Source organism: Cinclus cinclus, chromosome 3 (assembly GCF_963662255.1).
Source record: "Cinclus cinclus chromosome 3, bCinCin1.1, whole genome shotgun sequence".
NCBI lineage: Eukaryota > Metazoa > Chordata > Aves > Passeriformes > Cinclidae > Cinclus > Cinclus cinclus.
In genome coordinates this window covers 94770160-94792715 of record NC_085048.1, presented here as the reverse complement: position 1 = coordinate 94792715, position 22556 = coordinate 94770160, and the positions used below count along the sequence as shown (strand labels likewise).

General features: G+C 41.4%; 1 protein-coding gene across 1 annotated transcript in view; it reads left to right on the top strand.

Moving 5' to 3' along the window:
- SUSD4 (sushi domain containing 4) overlaps positions 1-7283 on the top strand; it is a 29096-nt gene extending 21813 nt beyond the window's left edge. Inside the window, exons 5-8 of the mRNA XM_062489039.1 lie at positions 3611-3802; positions 4320-4464; positions 5685-6067; positions 7255-7283. Coding sequence (XP_062345023.1) covers positions 3611-3802; positions 4320-4464; positions 5685-6067; positions 7255-7283 — 749 coding nt within the window. The remainder of the gene's footprint in view (positions 1-3610; positions 3803-4319; positions 4465-5684; positions 6068-7254) is intronic.
- The last annotated feature ends 15273 nt before the right edge of the window (positions 7284-22556 follow it).

Genomic DNA, 22556 nt, shown 5'->3' with positions numbered 1-22556 from the left:
TAGTGCTAGTCCTAGACCTTCATTAAAATCAGCCAGAGCAGAAAGCTGATCTCAGAGGAGAGGCCTCAGCTCTCCACCAGCTCCTAGGAGTAGGCAGAGAAGTCCACCAAATCGAATAAGGAATTCTTCCCTTCGACTTCCTAGAGTAACAGGACTCCTGAGCATCCAGCAAGGGATTTGTTTGCCATATAAACACAATTGCTCTTCCTTTTGGATGAATGATTCAACTTTTCAGCTCAGAATACTGAGCTATAAAGTTCCTGTCAATCCCTTTACGGTCTGTGGCCAATTGCTGTACAAAGACAGATCCAGAGACCCAGGATCACCTGCTGCAGAACCACCAGCAGACACTGTTTGAATTATGTCCGTCCCTCTGCCAAGCTCCAAAGTTAAGGACACAGGCATGTGGTCTTTTAATGCTGGTCGTCAGAAAATACTACTGGATTATCCATGCTGGAAGCTGTAATTAGATCATTAAAGTCTCCAAAGCCTTATAAAGCGAAGATGCTGAAAGCTACTGATAGTAAAGATTTAGTATCACATTTAAGAACAGCACTTAGGGTTTTTTTTGATCTGTGAGAACTTTCTGAAGTAGAATTCCCTTGTTTCTATGATTATTGTGCATACTGCTATTGGTTTCAGCAGTGAAAATGTGCTTGTCAGATATGCTTTTATTGTAATCAGTTTATGGCTATTTTCATTTTGTGAGTTTGATGCATTTGCCTGAAGTCTATGGCCTGTAATTTCCAAACAAAATTAGGGTTCATCACTTGGAATTATAAAATTTTAACTTTCCTAAAGAAACTTCAGTGGCCTCAGGTTTGTCACCTAAGATTCCCTCCATATTTGATCTGACACATTCCTTTAATCCATGCAACCAGTATTATACACTGGCATCTGGCATAAATAAGGGTTCAGACACCATAACGTGACCGGCTCTGCACTGAAAATGTTCTGTCCAAAAGAGCCAAGACAGTTCAGCAGCCCTCCAAGACTTCCATAATCTTTCTTTTCTACGATCAAAACCAAGGCCACTTGCTGACTGTCCTTCCACTGGCTTTAAAGGTTCTTGGATCAGGATGACCATGGGAATTAAGTGATTTGAGAAAAGGACTGAGTTTATGACTAACTGCCCAGAGCAAAAAGTGAGTTAATTTAGGGTTGTTTGTGACGTATCTTTGACTTGATTTGTGAGAAGAGGCTTTGAACCTGAGTGCTACAGACTGTACGTGGAGGCCAGTTTGCCCACGGAAGTGTTAAAGGGATCCTGAAACTGGTTGAACACAAAGTCCATGGGAGGTGGTGAGTGATATTCCAAGTGAGTTAGAATCCCTGACTCTTACAGTCCAGTTGACATAAGAATGAAGCACTATTTCAGCTGAGCTAAAAGCCCTCAGTTCCAAACCTGTTCTATTGCATCTGTTAGTTCCCACTGTTTCATGCAGGAGCTGTTGGCAGGTATGGCTCCATAAACCTAGATTAATTCAGCACTAATACTAGGCAGGGCAATAAAAAAAATTGTTTGCAGGAGTTTCCAGGCAGCACCAATACACAAGCATTTCCCTTGAAATATGGACATGTCCTTGGAAGGGGTGGCACTCTCCTGAGTACTGAGGATATATCCAACACAAAGAGTGATACTCTCGTTTTTGGGTGTTATAAAATACACCTCCATCAGTAAACAGCATGACAGCTCCATACCTGGGTTATCCCCACAGTGTATAACTTTAAATCTGCCTGGGAATGTGTCATTCCTGAGCTGTCCCACATTGCTGGGATGCCAGCTTTGAGGGATTTTTCTATTCAGCAGGCTGCTTTGGCTCTCAATGACATTAAGAGGTTAGGGATGATATAGCAGCTACATTGCTAGAGGGGAAAATTAGTTTCTCTGAGTGTTGCTCTTTGTGATAAGGTATGCTCTTACTTTCTCATTGCTAGAAAGGTTCTGGGCATCTACACATCTCTTGCACACTACCAGAGCTTGGCAAAACTCAGTTGCAGAGGAGCTTAAATTGTTCTCTTCCTTTGTTCTCATGCTCTAAGCATAGGTAATAACAACCTACCAGGTTTTCTTATGGTAGGACAGGATCATGGCTTTCACTGATCATTTTATTTTTAATACAGGAATTTTTAATAGGCACTTTCCTACTATTTCAGCCTGACAACCTGATCCTAATCTTAAGAAAATTGTTTTCAATCTTGAGTTGACTTCCCAGTAAAGTATTCCTCTTTCTTGCTGGCCCAGAGACTTTGGATAGTGTGCAGAGCTCTGAGGATGTGAATTTTTATGTGAATTACTTACTCTGATTTCAAGTTATTATTAAGCCTTGCCAGTGGAAATGCAAACAAAACTGTGTCTCCAGAGGATGGGGAATAGACACTGCTGCACATTGTAATCAGCCTCTCTTGAAGATTCATTTAATATCTTGTGTATTTTTTTATGAAATGCATTATTCATGTAACAAGATTCACAGGGAGAAGCAGCTGAATTGTAATTTCTGGGAAGATTCTTCTTCCAAGAGATGTCATTTTCATTATTTAAATCAATGCAGTAGGTCTTGCCTGCATGAGAGAGGCATGAAGTGAAGGGAAGGGCCTGTAGATGGGGCACCGAGCCAGCTGGGAACTGCCTCTGAAGGGAAATAAAAGCAGCCATCCAGTAACTGAAGCCCCTTTTGGGTCTGTATGCAGTCATTTGAAACATCATTACACCTTGTAGGGTTGTTTTTTTTTTTTGCCTTGTGCTACAAGAACTTAAGAATGCAGTGATCAACCAACACTTACACAGTGGAAAAGTTTCCTCTCTTGTAAAAATACTGCTTGTGAGCAGCTTTCCCCACTGCTGTTTTCCCAAGTGTTCCCTCAGTTCTCCATGGAGTTCATCTGCCTGGGCTGTTGTTCCAAGGCCTACAGGAAAATTTCCACATGTTTATATTGCAATTCTCTCTTATTTACCTAACCCTAAGTAAACCACTCTACTTAATTAGCACAGGCTCAGCCTCTGCTATATTTAAGACCACACTCCACCAGTGGTCCCACTGAGATCAGACGGGCTGTTCAGAAATAACAAAACACAAATACCAGTGGACTTTAAGCCCAACTTAATAAAATTACACTGATACAGACTGCACGTGCTTAAGCAACACTAGGTGCTTTGCATCTCTTGCAGCACTGCTGATGGCAAACTTATTTTTAAAAGGAATTTAATTAATACATATAATCATTTAATTATGTTAATGAAACAAAAAAACAGCATGTTACAGCTGAATTATACATGCTTCATGAAAAGCATGATTCTCCTTATTTTCACTGTCCCGCTCCATCCCCATGCTGCCATCTGATAGGCACGTGACCCCTTTTGTCTTCTTCTCACCCCCCTCTTCCCACAGAGGATTGGAAGCTTCCTGGATCCCACCTCAGTCACCCCCTGGCATGTTCATCCCTCCACTGGTGTGGATGGGCACTGGTGCCACTGAGACATTCCCAGAACCGCAGGGAGCTGAGAGGGAGCCTAAAGTGTGCCTGCTGCATTTTGACACTCTGAAGCTGCCCAGTGGTGGCCTGCTGGCATTAATGTCTTTCTCCTTTTCTCTTTGTTTGCTTGCCCAAGTTTGTCCACTACCTCCAATGGTGAGTCATGGAGACTACATCTGCCACCCGCGGCCGTGCGAGCGCTACAACCACGGGACGGTGGTGGAGTTCTACTGTGACCCTGGCTACACCCTCACCAACGACTACAAGTACATCACCTGCCAGTACGGAGAGTGGTTCCCCTCCTACCAAGTGTACTGTGTCAAAACAGGTGAAGGATAGTCCTGTCCTAACAGTCCTATCTTTTTACAGCCCCTCATTTTGGAGCAAAGATGTAGGTTGGTAATGCCTGGTGAACTTCAGCTATTTAATGATTAAGTGATGAGCATCGATTTTAAGATGCTACTGTTTTCAAACTGATTTTCAAGAGTCTCGGGTTTTGAAAAAGGCTAAACGTAATGCATTCCCAAGATCCTGAATGAGTCTAAACCATTTTGATCATTACCTCTTCAAGTGTATTTTTCAACATCTGGATATTTTTATATACATGCAAGCTAAGGTCATGATTGCATGGATAAAAGACCAGTCAAGGGGAAAAAGCAAGATCCAGCCTCTGTGACAGCTTAATGTTAAGACTGCTTTTGGTACATAGCAAAGGGTTTATGTGGTTTTTTTACATGTTGCATATTAAAAATGTCTGATCCTAACTAGCACTTCTGAGTAGTGCTGAATATAAAATAACAATGGGAATATACAAACACAACTCTTGTATCATCTTTCTATTACAGAACAAACCTGGCCAAATACACAGGAGACCCTCCTGACTACATGGAAAATAGTGGCATTTACTGCTACCAGTGTTTTATTAGTACTGCTACTGGTTATTTTAGCCAGGATGTTCCAGACCAAATTTAAGACACATTTCCTTCCACGGTTTGTACTGGTTTCTTTCTTATTTTGAAGGTTGAGGGCCTTGAATTCAGTTTTCTCACTCAGGACTCCTTGCTGGAGAGATGGAGCAGCTCATGAGCCTTGCAGATACTTGGTTCTGCTCTGAGCAGAAGTCCCTGAAGCACTGGTGTGGAAGGGCACACCAAAAACCTGCAGTAGTCCTTCATGCAGCTAAAAGGCAAAGTTTGCCAGATTCACTCTGGGAGTAATTACTGCTCTTCTATTGAGAGCTGCTGCTTCTGCCTGTAAAAATAGCTGACGATATTTTTAAATACTCATTTTCAGGTGCTGGGGGAATTAATATTTTAACTACTGTAGACTTAGTAAGTTTTAAGAAAGAATTTCTATTTTCTCTATGGACAAATTTATATTAAAGATTTGCTTTACCTTCATTAGTGTAATATTCATCACAATTCATAAACATCTGCATCTTCCTTTATTTCCATAAAATATCATGTAGCTGGGAGCATTTGTCATTTTCATAGTGCTCTTCATGAGGAAGGCCTGTAGCTGGACTTGTCTAGCTTACTAAAATGGCTTTCAGTCCTCTCTTTTTCAGATGTTTTCATATCTTAAAGGTACCTGGGACCAATTCCCTCCTACCTAGACTATTCTGTGTTTAATAGGCTACTAAACAGATTCTTTAGGGTTTAATGGACCTTCCCAGTTAATAGAAATGTTTTGCTTAAAAAAACCAATCAGCTTAATACTGGTGAAGGAAGCCTCCATCCTTTGAAAGCAAGGATTGAAGGAGGCCACAAATCTTGCCCCCAAACCCTTGTCATCCAGCAGTAGTGATCTCAGCACCTGTTTACTTGGGCTGTAAACACTTTTGTGCTCTAGCACACATTTTGCCTGGGGTTCAGACACTTTTTGCCTGGTGAACTACACTTGTGATCTTATACCCATGATACCTACTGTGCACAGCACAGCAAATGGTGCTCTTTATCTCTTCCACATACCTGTTTACCTTCCCCTCTTGGAACTCTTCTTCCCATTACTGGTTTCATTTTTTCCAACTGTGTAAGATTCCACCTGTCAACCCAAACACAGTTTGGCAAACATTTCTGTGAATGTTAATGAACCTGTAGCTTCATTTGGAATGACCAGAAAGTGCTGTGTTTACTGAAGTCCAGCAGTTGCTCCAAATTGCTGCTGACATGATCCTGTTCTCTGCGATAACCTTTCTGTGTTTGATGTAGAGGAAACCAGGAGGGCTCCATGGGTGACCCTGACTTCGTGGTGGTGGATGGTGTTCCTGTCATGCTGCCTTCCTACGATGAAGCTGTCAGCAGTGGCTTGAGCGCCCTGGCACCCAGATATTCAGCTGCGGCAGACCAGGGGCATATTTTGGAGACAGAAGATCAGAATCCTCCTGCTTACCCTGGTCCCAGGATTCCAGACACACAGCCCAGTGAATTTGAGACCTGTGACAGTAGGTCAGGTTCCTCTGAACTTCTCCAAAGCTTGTACCCATCCCTGACATGCCAAGCAGCAGCACTTCCTGGCTCAGATCGGACTGATGTATCCCATAGCCCTGACGGGGATGCTGCATCCACGAGTCCTCGGATCGATATCACAGATGGTGAGTCTTACATAGGTGCAATAGGTGAGTCCATGACAGAGGACATCATTTGTTTCTACTGGCAGATCAGGAATTCACCCATCTGACTTACTTGTGCTTTCTCCATGGTTTTGTCTACACCTTAATTTGAAACTCTTCAAAAATTTTAAAACTCCATGGTTGTAGAATGTCATGTCTAATGAACATGTGATATGTTCTTGCTAGCTGTGGTGCATGTCATTTGAATGCCAGGCCAGAAGGCTCTTGTCCAGACCCTGGTCTCATCAACAGGGATGGCAGCAAACACCTGTGTACAGCAGCAAAGGCAACCCTCATCTTGCCTGTGCTGGTCTGTTCATCTGCTCCTCAACTCCTACGTTCACAGCTCCCTCACATACCCTAGCTTTCCCAGCAAATATCAGGATTTTCTCCTTGAAAGAAAAAATAAATAATATTTTCATACTGGGCCAAAATTAGCAGCCTTTATTAACAAACTCATCATGTCTGTGCATCCAGCAAAATGTTCCTTCCATCTGAAGCATGTGAGCCTTAAGCCATGGACATGGAAATCACAGCATAAGGAGAACATGCCCACAGGTCCATGTGCCAGGGGAGAGCTTGCCATATATTATTGCCTGCCTTTAAATAGAACATGACATGATTTCATGTAGTTCTGGTTGGTGCTGCTCAGCGCGTTAGTGAATCTAGATGGCTTTCTTTGGAGAAATTTAGAGGATGAGGCTCATAGCCCACTCTCCATTGATAATGAGCTGAAGCCCAGTGCCTTAAATTCAGTGCGGGTGAAGGTCTGGGTGGAGGGAGTCTTCTTCTACAGAGGGGTTTAGATAGTTTTACTGGTATCACAAGGGGAACAGAACACCCAGGAGGAGAGGAAAAAATTATGGGGCTGCCAGTTAAGGTCCCTGCCACCTCTGAATGCTGCTTCAGTGATTAATGTAGTAGCAAGGATGTTTGCATTTAGGTTTTTGTGGTCCTACTTGGTGGAGAACAACTGTGTAGCGTCAGTTATCTGATTTTCATAGAGATGTTAGAGTCTGAGTGGGTCTAGAATTGGCAATATCCCATGTCTTGTTCAGATATTTGCAACGTCTATTTCTGGTTTTGTAGAATTGGTAACAATAATACACTTCAAAAGCAAAAAGGGAAATTGCAATCAGCAGCCAATGCTATTTCTTTGTTTCTCCTAGAGATTCCTTTGATGGAAGAAGACCCTTAGCCTGCACTGAGTTCGTGTCTTCGTCACATTGCACTGTTGGGTGACATGAATCATGAGGATTGAGAGATAGAAAGACTCTCTGTGGATTTGGGGAGGGTGTTTTCCTACTTGCCAATCTTCCATGTGATGATGTCACCAGGTTGGGTGTATGTATTAGTCCACAACAGGGATATCAGCGTCAGCATTTGGAACAGCAGAAGTTTTATGAATGAATCCTGGGGATTTGATGAGAACAGGTGTAGAAAAAGAACTGAGGCTTTTTAGAAATGAAATGTATATCTGCATCGCAGAAAGTCATATGGCTCTGTAAGAAATGCTATTGGATTTTGATACTAACTGCCTCATAAAAGCATGTCAAAATATGTAAATTTGCTTATAAAGACTGCTTTAAATGATCTATGGACCTCTAGTTTATGAAATATCCTTTCAAGTTTAAAAAATATCAGTACTGAAACACACACAGAAAAAGAGGAAAGATCCTCTTTGGCTTTCCTATGATAACCAGGAAGTATTTGATTTAGTTGTTGGTGAATTTGCTTCAGACCATGTCTGCAGAAAAATATAACAGAAATTATGGGATTCATACATACTTTGATGTACAATAGCAAATATATAAATATATAAATATATATATATTTAAAAACTCTTAAAGAGAAAGAAAAGGAAAGACTCCCAGGTCACATAACGATCTGGAGATTTTTTTTTAAAGGTAAGGCAGAATTTATATCATAGACAATATTCAAAGTAAAGTATCAATATTTGTATTTATGCAAGACTTCTGTGACTACATTGCATTTGATAAATCCTGCTGTATTACGAGAGATCTAGAAGATGTTAAAATTATTAAATACATGCTTAAGAAATGTTGAACTGCCATGCTTCAACCTTTCTTAAGCTCTTAAACATATATATATATATATATATATATATATGAGTAATCTACAGTCATAGCTCAGAACACTGTCCTGTCCCTGTACATTGTGGTAGTACTCTGAGCCATTATTGTAGAATACTTTTTTTAAAAAAATAATAAAGCTGAGTTTCAGTTCTTTTGACTTATCTGACTATTGTGTAGTTGGCCTTTTTTTATCTTTCTCATTTCTTTCACCATCTCCTACCCAAAGGTAGGAGATAGCAGAACACTTATCCTGTGGCATTTTCAGCTTTACACCCATTATCCAGCTGGAAGCAGAGAAAGTGGTTTTGGTTAAGCAGGGGCACAGCTTCTGCAGATGCAATGTGTGGGTTTTGTTAAGAGTTTTCTCTGCTCTGCAGGCTCTGCCAGAGCACTGTGCTAAAGCCTGTATGAGGGGTTCACTCTGTGGTGTTACAGGCTATTTGTTCTTTGTCAGGAAAATTCCTGGCTGTTTCATGTAATTACTGAAATCCAAGCAGATTTTCTTGTCTTAATTTTGGTATTGTGCAGATTAAACATCTTAAACTGGCAGTGTTTGGAGGAATAACTTACTGTGTGTTAATGACAGAGATTGCCATCATGTGGGCTGATCCAAACCAAAAGGGGAAAAACGCCCGAGTTCCGATTTTATGTGCAAACTAAATTAATAATATCTCTATTGCTGTAAATAGTGGGTCACTACAAGCTGCTCTGTTATTTTTTCATGATTGTTTAATGATTTATTTGTATTGTGGTAGCATTTAGTGGCCCCACTAATGAGTCAGGCTAGTGGAATAATAGATGTGCTGCAGCTATTCAAGAAAAGTGTTTATTAGCATCCTGTCAGCAACTGTACATGACAGCAAGAAGCAAAAGCCGTCCAAAAACTGTGGTGAGCAGAAGTAACTATGCCAATTATCCTATGGTAAGATTGATAAAAACAGCGACTGGTGCTGCAAAATGAGACATATTCCATATTATCCTTCATTTTTGCTTATGCAATATTTGAATTTTTCTTCTCCTGATTTGTCTCAGTTGCAACTGTATATTCAGGTTTATCCCGGACATGTATCTATCAGGTGTTTGTACTTTCTTGGCTACCCCTTCCTTTTTATATCTCAAACTTTCCAGAGGTGTTTGCACAACCAACTGATGCTCGGAATTATTGCTCCAGCAAACAAGACAGGAGTCCTGTAAAACCAACCCCTGAACTGAAGCGTGCTCCAAGCCTCCAGTCAGTTATGTGATTTCAGTTTCAAAATGCCATTGAAAAGTACTGAATTTACTCTAAATGCCTTATAAAATATAATGAAATCCATCTTTGTTGCTCTTTTAGCGGCTTGTGAAATTTCATTCCTTATTAAATTTTTTTGCTTCCATTTATTAATTTCTGTTATGAAAGTTTCTTGATTTATATTTGGAGCTCTGAGGTTTTAGAAATTTACACTGCCGTGTGAATTGTATTGAAGTAATTTCATTAAGGGAGCCAGACAGGGCAACTTAAGAAATGTAAATTTATGACTTACCAGACCATTTTTGTTTTAAGAAGTGTAGAATTGCAAACACACCAGGAAATATGAATGTATTAATTTTGCTTGATAGCCTTTTGATAGCACTGTGCTACATACAGCTTGTAAAGGGAAGAAAGTTTTACTATTTTTTGCTTATGTTGGATAAAACTTCCTGAAAAGCTGTTTTGGGGAGGATTATTTGTGTGGTTGAGTTTCGGGGTTTTGCATGATTGAATATTTGGGGGGGAAGAGAGGATTTTTTCTCATGCTATTTTTTTTTCCACATAGGGCTTGAAGTCTGGTGAGAGGACTGCCTGCCTCTAGATCCACACCTGTGTCCCAACCCACAAGGTGACACCCTGGGCTGGGGGATGCCCCCAGGTGCCCCCAGCCTGCCCAGCAACCCGGATACCCCAGAGAACTCCACAGCTCCCTTGCCTAAGACCTCAGGATGTTTTTAGGGCCTCAAGAGACAAGAGGGCTGCTATGATCATGGCAGGATGTTCTCTGTGTAAATGAGACCAGATGGGAGGATGAGCACATCTTATGCAGATCGTAACCTGTTTTCCCTTGAGCTAACTGGCTGTGAATTAAAACAGATCCAGGAAAGCCCTTGTTGGTGAGGGGAGAAGCAGCATGTTAGTGAAGATGGACAACCCATGTGCCTTCAGCAGACAGAAAAAGGGTGTGTACTGAGAACTCCAGGAAAGAAAAACAAGAACTGGTTTCACCTTGCCAATATTTCTAAAAATGAGAAAAGAGGAGCAGAAGTGAGCAATGTGTCAGCCTTCAACACTGACTTACGAATGGGGGCTTGACCTGCAGAGTGCTGGGTGAGGGGTGGAGATCCAAGGTCTCAAAGGAGCTCTGCAGGGAGTGAATCACAACCCGAGCATGAGTCAACAGAACCTGGCTGTTGTGAAAATGTTAAATGTCAACATAGGAGTGTTTACACAGAACCGTAACTTATAAAATGCATGAAGCAATCCTTCAGCTGCACTCAGCACTAGTAAGGCCTCAGTTAGAGCAGTGTGTCAAATGTTGAGCAATTTTTTTCCTCTTCAAGGGAAACATGCTGTAGCTGGATGGCAGCCAAGCAGAGAGAATCAAGCAGAGAGAATTGGAAGAACCTGTCCTGTCCTCACAGGTCACAGATTATGTAGCATTCTGTGTGAATAACAGAAGACCAAAGAGAACACAGAAATTCAGTTTTCTCTAAGAAGCATATTTTGCAAAGAAGAAGGAATTTATCCATATAAGTAGGACAAGAATAATAGACTTAACTGAAGCTTGAGAGAATTAGGTTAGATATTAGGAAAAACATTCTTGTCACAGGACGGTTACTAGGAGAGAGGGATGGTCAGAAGAAGCTGTAAAAACCTCTGAGAGATTTTTAAAAACTGTTTTAAATAAATAGAGGCCAGGAAAACACTGGGGGAGATGCACAATGTGAGCTTTGGGGCCCCTCCTCATTCTGTCTCTGCACGATTCCCAGCTTGTGAGAGAACTAAACTTGGCTGATGCTCAGTTTTGCCCACAGACTAATTCCAAACTTATGGTACTGGGCACACTGGTCAGTGTTCATCAAGACCACAGCCAGAAACACTCTCTATTCCACCAACAGAAGCTTTCATGTAGTGTGGGCTGAATTCCAATAAAATCCTGTGAATTAAACCCTGTTGTATTGAAGTGACATTGATTTCAGAAATTTGTTCTGTGACAAATCCAAACTTGGGATTTTCTGGTCTTCATGTCTATCTTAGGCAGCTAAATGAATGCAGCCCCTCTAATACTCCCTGTGCATTAGGTGAAGTAAATCCTCTCTTGGCAATTTTCTGAAGACACCTATTGAGTTCAATGAGAAACAGCAGCTCAGGCAACTGGAGCACAGAGCCCATTGTCATGTTTATGCAAAACTTGCTTCCCATGCCCAAAAGCTGTTTGTTTCTCCCTGCTCTGTGCTGTGGATGATAGCACAGCTTAGCATGTCAGCTGTCAGAGGGGGTGTAGCACAGATGAGAGAAGCACATCTCAAGCTCCTGTTCTTGATCTTCTGTGGATACCTAGGCATGACTTGGGGCATAAAGAATTACAAAGCAAGTAAACATCTGTCCCAGGGGGATCTCCCACAGTCAAGGACGAATCCAGTCCCTTTGACACAGTTCCCAAAGGAATTGTACTGCACTGGAGGGGAAGCCCTGTGGTGGAGGGGAGACAGGCCCTGCTTTGCCTATCACTCTCCCAGGCCAAGGTGTGCAGCCACAATAGACAGACAAATCCTTCTCTCCCCATGTAATGTATATAACTTACTTTGTGCATTCAGATTTCTCTCCTCACTAGTGTTATAATAGTGGCACACAGCCCATTCTTCCAGCCCTACATTTTCCAGGACAGGAGAATAGGTTATTTAATGGCAACAGAAAGGGCTGAGATTGAATTATCTTCTGTCCAGGTGTCAGAGCAGACTTTTAATAATTCACAGAGACCCCATAAAGAAATTGGATGGATGAAGCCGACTGGGATTTGAGGCACCTTTCCTCATCAAGGCAAAGGGGCTGCCCTGCAGGGCAGGGGCAGCTGCTATGTGAGGACATTTTATAACCAAGGAAAATTGCATTCACCTGCTAAAATATATTAAGCAGATACTTGGGGAAGGAAGAAAAGACATTTCAATTTTAATAAAGTCCAGGGGACATGGATAAATTCCCCATGTTCTCCAGTAAGAACAGAGGGAGCTGTTTGTTTAATACAACTGGTTCAAAAGACAGTGAAGAGGCAAGCACAAGCTTCCAAGTTTTGGAGCTCCAGCAGCTCTCTTCCTTCACCTCTGCATTTCTGTCATCAGACTGGTTCCGCTTACAATAAGTGCCTTGGTTTGGATTCACTTTTTCCATTTTACTGTGTTTGCTGTCATTTCTCCTCTGCCTATCCTTCTATTTGCTCAGGGTTGGGTTTTTTTTTTTTTTGGTTTGTGGGGTTTTTTTTTTTGTTTTTGTTTTTTTTTTTTTGTTTTGTTTTGGTTTGGTTTTTTTGGTTTTTTTTTTCTTTTTGGTAACTAATACTGTTGTTCCAGTTTCATTTTGCCACCCCAGTCATGCTGGGAAACAAAACAAGCTGCTTAATTGCAGTGCAGTACCCAGCAGGGCACTTTCCCTCCCGTATAAGAGGGAAATTTGCCTCTTATTTGCCTTGCTCATTTAAGCTCTCAGCAGAGAGGACAAGAAGGGACATGGAGCTCCTCACTCTGCTGGCAAATGGTCCATGAAAATGGTTAGAGAGAGACACTGAGGGGAGCCCACGTTGCTTCACGTGTGATGTGTCTATGCCTCAGTCCCAGGACTGTCAGATCAACAAGCGTTCATCAGCCCAATATTCCCAGGTGCATGTGAATGCTCCATAAAAAACACAGCAGCCAAGGGTTTTAAGGATCTGCTAATATTTTAGGGTGTTGTTAAAGTAAAACCTCTTTAAAGACCCCCCCTCCTTTCTGAAACTGGTGAGCTCACATCTTCAGAAAACTGACACTGATATGGTCCAGTTATGCAGCACAAGGCTGCACAGCAGGTCACTTCATCTGCCTGCTTCCTGATGCTCCTGTATGCATTTCTTGTCCCTTGGATAACTGCTTGAACTAAAGAGTTGCCAGTTGCTGAGCTGTCAAGTTCACGTATTTTCTTTTTTCTTCTTTTTTTTTTTAACCTAATGAGGCTGAATTTATTTTTAACATTCCTTATTACCATCCACTTCTGATTTCCATCCATCTACTGCTGAGTACACACTGCTCTTGCCAAAGCAAGTGTCTTTGAGCAGCTCTGTGAGCCCCTGGAACTGTACTGCCCTGCAGGGGATCACATTTGCCACCGTTGTCCCTTCTATTAATTCCATGGCAGCACATGCTGCTCACCTGCCTTGCTCGGTGCTCTCATGCTAATAACTGTGCAACCAGTTGTTATTTCTTTCATAACCATTGCCATAGCTGCCTGTTGTTAATAATTCAGGGTTAATTACTTAAAACTTTAGCAGAACGATTTAGCTTCACTTAGCCTGTTCATTGATGAAGACTATGTCTGCAGTCTATCACTGATAGAGCCATTACTGGAGTTCAGTATAATTGGCTTTTACTGAAGTGCTGCAGCAAAAATGAGAGCTAGTCCAGCTGGCAAAGGGAGCTGTCTGCTTGTACATCTCCTGCTTGGTTTTCCACTGGATTTTGGGCAACCACTTGGGAAGAGAAGTTCCACAGGAACTTAGCAGGTTTTCTTATGTATCCATTCACATTCCAGCAGAGTTCAGTGTAGAGAGAGCTACAGAAGTGCTGCAGCCTGGCATTAAAAAGACAAAAGACATCATGACAGCTGTCAAGTGTCCAGCTTCTCAATTAGGCTTAGAGTGCTGGGCTGATCTGTCACAAATGCATCTTACTGGGGATAGGCATACCTAAACAAGGCTTGGACGATGGTGTTCTCTTTGGTTTGTGGAAAAAGTGGGAGGAAAAAGCACCAAGAAGAAGCATCATTAAAGATAATGATGCCTCTTCAGTCAGTTTTCTCTGGTCTGGGAAGCTGCTGTTCCCTGAATTTCTGAATCTAGGAGCTGTAACAGACAGAAGGCTCTGGATATACACACTGTTGTCAGTTTCCAGTGAAATGAATGAGAACTGGGACCCCTTTCAGCAACCAGCTCTTTCTGACCCTGCAGTCAGGAGTCCCCATCAGATTCCCAGAAGAAGAAGAAAGGCCATGTGCTGCCTTCAAAGGGAAGACAGGGTTTATCATCACACTTCTTTAGAACAAAACTGGACTTCTGATTTTACTTGCATTACAGCATTTGCAGTGACTCGAGGCTGGCTGAGTACATTGTGGTGCTGTGGATTCACTTGAGTCTTCACAACAAAGGGCTGTGCAACAGATCATCAACAGCCTTTGGCTGCTCTAGGCAAAGACAAGCAAGCAAAACTAAGACAGTTTCCTTCTTAGATATTTATAAACCCAGAATAGCACTGCCTTCACCTTTGGATACCTAAGTGTCCTAAATATGCCTAATTTTTATATTAAATTATGGGCAAGAATGTGATTAATTGTCCCCTGACCTTCAGTTTCTTCATTGAGGCTGTGTCACCAAACCATATTTTATGTCACTAGGAGACAGCAGATGTAAATCATATATCTGCCTCTTCTAGAATATATAAAAAGACAGGAAATTAAATGAGAATTCAAGGAATGACGTGAAATGAAAAGACAGGAAAGGAAATAGAATAAAATTAAATGAAATTTAAAAAAAAATCTTAGGAACAGTTAATTGTTGAAATGGACTGGAATGAACTTCAGTGCAGTGGAATGAACTGAAACTTACTGAAATGATACTCCTTGAAATATTGAGATTTCATATCATGAAAGGAAATGAAATGAGAAATCAAGGCATGAAGAGAAATGAAAACACAGGACAGGAAATAGAATTAAATGAATTTTTTAAAAAATGAGAAATTAAGTAAAAAGAATGGAATGGAATGGAATGGAATGGAATGGAATGGAATGGAATGGAATGGACCAAAACTTACTGAAATTATACTCATTGAGATCTTGAGATTTCATTTCTATGAAAATGAAATGAGAAATCTACAAAGGAAGCACAATGGATAGAAAGAGAAGGAAATAGAATTAAATGAAATTAAATTTAATTGATAAAATATAAAATTGAAAACAATGAAATGGAATAGAATGAAATAAAATGAAGTGCAGTGAAATTGTATTGGTTTAGCATTGCCTGGTTGTGGTAGCGGGTGGGACTACAGGAGTGGCTTCTGTGAGAAGTTGCTTCAAGCTTCTTCCGTGCTTAGCAGACTCAGTTCCTGGTGACTCCAAAGATGGACACGCCACTGGTCAAGGCTGAGCCAATTCGAAATGGTTGCAAATCCTCTTAGATTTTCACCTCAGCAGTTTTAGCACTGTCAGATCTTTGTATCAGGATGTCTGTCAGGCCTGGTTCTCTGAGGCAGTGAATATTTTCAACTCCCATCAGCTCCAAAGTGAGTAACATTGAAAACAAAAGAAATGGCTTTTTTAAAAAATGAAGAAATACATCCAGCTTAGGAGTAGCCTCCTTGTTGTGTTGTCCCCATGCATTTATTCTTCTCCTCAGATTAGTCATGCACTTGAAGAACAGGAAGTTCACAACAGGGAAGCCAAATCTTATGTTCATAATTTGGACCCTGGAAAGAAATCCAGCCTGTAAACCAGAAAAATAATAGCCCAAGATTACAGTGAAATCTCAACACTTAGTGCAAGATGTGTTCATAAGTGCTTTTCCTAGGAAGCAACAGCCTCTGCCCTGCAATTACATATTTAAGATCTGTGGAAAAGATTTGTTTACTGAATGAGAAAGGCACAAATCCCAGGCTGCTGGTCAGAAAGAGTCCTATGTATTCATTAGGATTTCACCAATACAACAGTTCAAAGACCTCTGAAATTTGATGAATATTTTTCTCTTTTACAGAGTGAAGAGAGTTTGGACCTTAAAAGGAAAGTGAGCTGAGGCTTTGATTAGCAGAGCCACAGAAAAAGAAATGAAGAATGACTGTGGAGAGCCGTAAGTATATGCTGAAAACTTACAGGGAAACTGCTGCCAAGAAGGTTGTGATGCATTTTAAATTCCAACTGTAGATGGATTCGCATGTGCAGATGCCAAACACAACTGTTTCTACATAACTTGAAGAAGGTAGGAAATGCAAGAAACCCTCAAAAGCACAAATTTGTGATAACTGGCAAATGCTCCATTTGAGCAACTGCTTTACCCCTTACATGGTCAGAGAGAATGGATTCTGCTCTCTTAAAAACAACAGCTGTGCACTGCCCAAAGCTATTTCTGGATTTGAACAATCTACATTAGGGCAAAAGAGACACAAGACTGTACTGTTAGCCCATCTGTATGGGCCTTGACCCACACAGCTCCATCAGTACTGGAGCACTGGCCACAAAAGCCAGGAGCAAAGGTGACCAGGCACCAGATTCCCTCAAATGTACAAAGAAAACTATTTCAGCAATGTGTGGGGTTACTGAAAATGGCAAGCATGCTCTTTTCAGGCAAATATGATTTGTGAGGTGATGGTTGCTTCACAGGCAGCGAGTCACAGAAGCTTCTTGGCATCTGCAGCATCTCTCTTTTCTTTAGGCAGTGACATTCCATGGCAGGAACAGGTGTAGATAAGAACAGTGTTTTAGGGCTTGTGCTGATAGCACAAAATGAGCAGAAACTGCTGTCACATCAAAACAGGCAGAAAATGGAAGAAGCCATACAAAAGTGAAACACATTTCATGCCTGAAAGGTTTGATTTTCAGGTGAGGATGAAGCCACAAGTGATGTGACATCCCACTCCAAGCACTTTCTCCAGTTACTCCTGGCTGGCAGGCACTCAGCATAAGATCAGGAATGCAAAGCACCACTTAGGGGAGTTTGGCTAAACCAAGCACTGGGCGAGGTGGAAGGAGCTGCAGAACAACTGCTGTATTCTTCTGTTTTGTATTTTTCTGTTCTGTATTCACCTCATCAATGTGATTCCCTGCTGTGGGGCAGGAGCTGGAGTGGAAGGACATCTCTCCAGAGAGGGCTATGGTGGCCACTGGGAAGCACAGCCTTTGGCACAGCTCTCTGGTGGGCAGGTCCTGCTTGTCTGCACCACTCTGGGGCCCCTCTTGCCCTGGACACAGGAGCCAGAGGCAGCAGCAGCAGAGAGGCTGCCACCCAGCTTGGGAATTCATGGGTCATCCAGCAGTCCTCCCTCATGAACAGAAGATTACTTCCACCTGCTTCATGGTGAATATGTGATTGAGTATTGAGACTTCAGGTTATTATTTTAATGCCTGCAGGAATCTTTCCATGTGAAAAAAAAAAAAAAAAGTGAAAGACTTTTCTCTAGGATGTCACATGCTTTGCTACTAAACCACTCTGGAGATCCTTAAAAGAGTAACGTTGTGGGAGTGCAAGAAGGGATGCACTGGTTTTACGCTCTCCTCATCCGTTGTGCTTTTGAGCGGCACGACATGACGTACCACAATTCACGTGTCATTTTTACATTTGGAGAAGTGGCCAGGATGGACCAAGCCAACCATCCTGGCTGAGTATGCTGTTGTTAACTGACACATGTCTTGAGTGCCACAGGAGTCACAAAGATAACAAGGCTGTCATGGATATGCTGGCTTTTAAATCCCAGCTGCATGCACAACCCTGGCATATTGTCAGCATGAAGAGTTTTCAGTTTAATGGGACATTTCTTCTGGTGTTACCAGTGGATTTTGTTTTACCTTCATCTCCCCTTTTTGTTAACACAGTAGAAGCTTATGTCTTGAGGCTCTCTCCTGTCTTTCCCAATCCCACATGCACTGTGTGACTCTCAGGGGGTTTCCGTGGCAGAACCTGAGTTTGCACAAGCGCTTCACGTGTACGCTCACATCCCATGCCAGACAACTGGATAACATGAAAGCTGTCACAGGTCATTTTGCTACAGCTCCAGCGTTTGAAAGGTATTTAGGTTAGAGTAAAACCAGATTTCAGCTCCAGCCAGCCTATTTTTGCAGGATACAGGGAACAGCCGTCTGGTGGATGTTTGCCTGAACAAAGGTCTCCTTCTACTCTGAGTGGCCTCGGGGGGCAGCTGCTGCTGCTGCTGTGTCTGGCTGGCCTGACAGCAGGGTCCAAAGCAGCGATTTATCCTGTACAGCTGCGGAGGTCAGACAATCCAGGGCTGTATTTGATCCATAACAAACTGTGGGAGCACATTTTGCTCCTACAACCTACTCAGATCCAAGAGAGAAGCAGAGCGAGCTGAAATAGTTCTTCCATCACTATCCTTTTGCATACTTTTACCTTGGGTTTAAGAATCTAAAGCAGGGTAAGCACAGCTCTGAGGGTCTCTTTCTGCCAAGATCTGACCATGTTAATTTCAACAGAGAAACTTGGGTTTCAGTGTGTGCTAAAATGAAAACATCATCATTTTCAAGCTAGAATGTAATATATTGACTTATTCTTACGATGAGATGGATAGAGCACTTTATTCAATTGATCAAGCATTGCTCAGTTAGCCTTTACTGAACTTGCTCTTCTCTTCTTTGCTAAATTAACACAGTCATATTTGTAACTGAAGTCAGTGGTAGCCAAGGCTCTAAAGGCAGATAAATGCAAAAACCTGCCTCTCCAATGCCTTTAGTCTCACTAAGAAAAAAGCTCACAGAAGGAGATTGAGATCAAAATCAATGCTAATACCTAACCCAGGAAAAAATTAATTTGAAGAAGTTAATTTTGGATTCTTCTACATAAATAAAGAGAGAATAATTAAGTTGTACATGTAGAATTTTATCTTTTCTTATTCTCTCCATTATGTGGACAAACTGTTGAGTTCAGTGCTTTTGATAAAAATCTTTCTAGAACACTTTAATTATTCCCAAAATACTGTTTTCTCTCTGGTTTTTTTTTTTTAAGTTAGAGGTTTATTAATGAGATCATAGATTTTCTATGTTAGTTGTGAAATCCATATGGGAAAAAATAAAATCGTTCTTGGCATTTATTATGATAATTTTAACTGGGACTCATAAGGCAAAGGAACTTCATGGCATTACCTATGCATGATCTGAGAATGTGCACTTCTAGAAATAATGACCTTAATACAGCGTTGATCTTGTGTGGGAGGAAGCCTGGTTTAGAAGGAGCCTGGGGGAAATGCTCATGTATTTCACCTGCCTATTGTACATTATAGGTGAGCTCAGAGTACTGTAAGATACACATTTGGTGTCTTACATATAAGAGATGGGTAATTTAATGAATTCATCACTGGAGTGCAATTCCAGCCCTCAATTCAGAAGGTATTAGTCACTCGCCATAGATAACCTTCTGTGGCTATTAAAATTTCATAGGCGGAGTACATTACAACTGGCAAATGTAATTTGCAAAACCAGCACACACAAGGGGCTGATTTTGGCTGGAAGCACATTTTTTTTCCTGTATTAAATCCACTCCATTAAATACAGGAGAGAGCACCTGTTTGGGTCTTATTTCAGTAAAGACTATATCCTGGCTGCATTTTAAGGGGGCTTATAAAAATTGCATGTCATTCATGTATGAACATGTTTAAAATGGGGTGTGATACGCTGGAAATGTTATGAGCACATCAGTAGAAGACATCAGAGCTGTCGATAAATCCTGGCAATAAACAGCCTATTAATCTGCTGCAGTCTTTATCAAAATGTGAGACAAGTAGCTATAAAACCTGTTACAGCATTTACTGATCTTTTATAAATGAACCTTCATATATGGTATTTTCTTGAAATTAGTAGCATGCTTAAAATTAGGTCTCTCAGTGCTTAATTTCAAGAAGCTGAATAAATCTAGGAGACAGTAAAATTGTGTAAGAAATTGTTCCTAATTTTCGGTGTTTTCCCGTGCATATTGGAGAGGAAATCTTTATCCCCTCCATCCTAATCCCTTTTGGTGCCTGCTAGGTGTCTAGCTCACTGTGTGTATGTGACTTGCATAAGCCAAAGGAGGAGCAAGAAACACGTCTGTGCTTAACAGAGGCACCTTGGCAGGAAGACAACTTTTGTTTTTGTTTCTGTCATTTCTTTCAAGTGACAGAACAGCATAAGAGGGCTGTGTAGGTGTGCCTTTTGTGGTCAAAATATAACATGCAGGACATGCTCATCTGCATCATTTGGAATTGCATTATTGCCTCTGTGCTAGAAGGCACTGAAAGGTGTCAGCACACTGCTACAGAAACTACAGCTGTATTAAAAAACAACATAGCTGTTTCTTTTCTCTCTGAGAGAACAACCACAGTAGCTGAGTATTTTGGCATATATAGAGCCCTGTGATTTATGTACATGAAGCCTGGAGGTTTTTAATAACTGGATCAAAAATATTTAACTCAGAAGCAAGTCTTCAGGCACAACAATGGTGTGCAAGCATTGTTCAGTCACAAATCAGCCAATGCACCAACCCTAAAATAGTTCCAGTTTGGATTTTCAACCAAAACTACATAAGAACTTTTGCAAAGAAACACTTGTGTAAATTCTTGACCATTTGTTAGCAGCAGGTGACTGTACAACAAGCAGCAGTGAATACATTGCTTCCACACTGAAATGTACATTATGTATTAAATAAAAAGGTTTTCAAAAACTATAACCATGAAAGGATAACAGTACTACTTACCTGCTGCTTCAGCCCCTTCTGAAGTTTTCACAAACTGAAACTGCCTTAGCTGGCACCTAAACTGTCACAAGCATTTCAGACCTTGTTTTAGTAATGTCAGTATGAAATACGTCAACCTTCTAGGTATATGGGCAAACAGCTGGAGGCCCAAGCTGACAGGATCTACAAAAACCAAGGTGCTTCCCACTTGCAACAATGGGATTGTAAGTGAAGTATCTACATCAAACAGCTGTTTGTGGCCTGTGAACTGGGAGCAAGCATGGTTAAATCATGATGCTAGTTCTTACTGTCACCACATAAAAAGAAGTGCTGTGGTGGTAGACTCAGTAGAAAATAGATTTTTCTACAGGTTTACTGTCTTTTCCTATTATTTACAGCTAAGAGTAATCCTGAAAATATTCAGAACCTAAAGTATCCAGTTTCCTCTATTCAATTATGAAAGGGAGAAGCAGGACCGAAAAGAAGTTATATTTTTAACCGTAAGTACCACAACCATTTCCTCACACTGTAAATTTGCACAAAACAATTTGCTTCCAGATACTCCTCTAATATCCTATGGGTCCTCAAAGAATTGTACAGGACTTTTCCTATATTTGGCTTTCTCCAATTCCCTGTGTTTTATTTAAAGACGCTATTCCAAATTTAGCAAAATTACTTGTCTTCAAGATCCCATTTTCTGCAGCCTTAGGACTGCTTCAGTGCCAGATCTGTCTCCTGATTTAATGCAAGTATAATGTATCCCAGGCATCAGAGAGGTTGTGCATTAGCACAATTTCATGCCATCAATTACTACTCCTGTTTTTTCAATTCACTTCGTTCCCTGATTTCAAGATTTCAATGAGTACAATTTTTGCAAGGTTCTATCCTTTTCTCTTCACCTCGTTTCATCCCAATCCATGCCACAGGGGATGCTTTCAAAAGGGACCTGAGCAGGTTGCTCCCTTTCCCTCTCCTTAGCCACTCAGGCTCAAGAAGGGGCTACTGGAGGTGCTTTAAAGAAGGTTCTAGGAAAAACAGGGGTGTGGCATGATGCTTCACACAGGCAAGGTAAGCAGGCTGGGTTGTAGTCATCCCGGTTGTGAGGTTTTTATTTTGTGTTAGGATTTTGTTTGCTTGTTTGTTTTGGTGTTTTTTGTTAGCTTGTTTTTTCCCAGCAATGGTCTCCAATTAAAACGACTAAAAGTTTTAGCTAGTAAAAGTGTACCAACTCAAACAGAATCCCCCAAGAAGGATGTGTCTGTCCAGACCCCTTCCCGTAAGGATTGCTTGAGGCTGTTAGTAGTACCAGGGGACAGTACAAAAGACACCTGTGAGTGGTGTGAACAGGTGAATGATCTCCTCTGTCTGGTGCAAGCTTAAGGAGAAAGTAGAAAGACTAAGGAGTATTAGGGAAAGTGAAAGGGAAATAGACTGATGGAGTTTCACCCTTCCATCCCTGAAAGAAGCCCCCCAGGAGTCAGAGGACTCCCATGTCTCTTACCATCAGGCAAAAGGAGGAGACCTAGTAGATGAAGGGGAGGGGAAATGAGTCCCTACTTGGGGAGGTAATAAAAATTCCTCTGGACCCCCATTACCTACCCAGGTACTGCTTTGGAATAGGTGTGAGGCTCTGGATCCAGAGGGTCAGCCAGGTGCCATCAAAGAAAACAATCTGCCCAGAGAGCCTCCCAATTA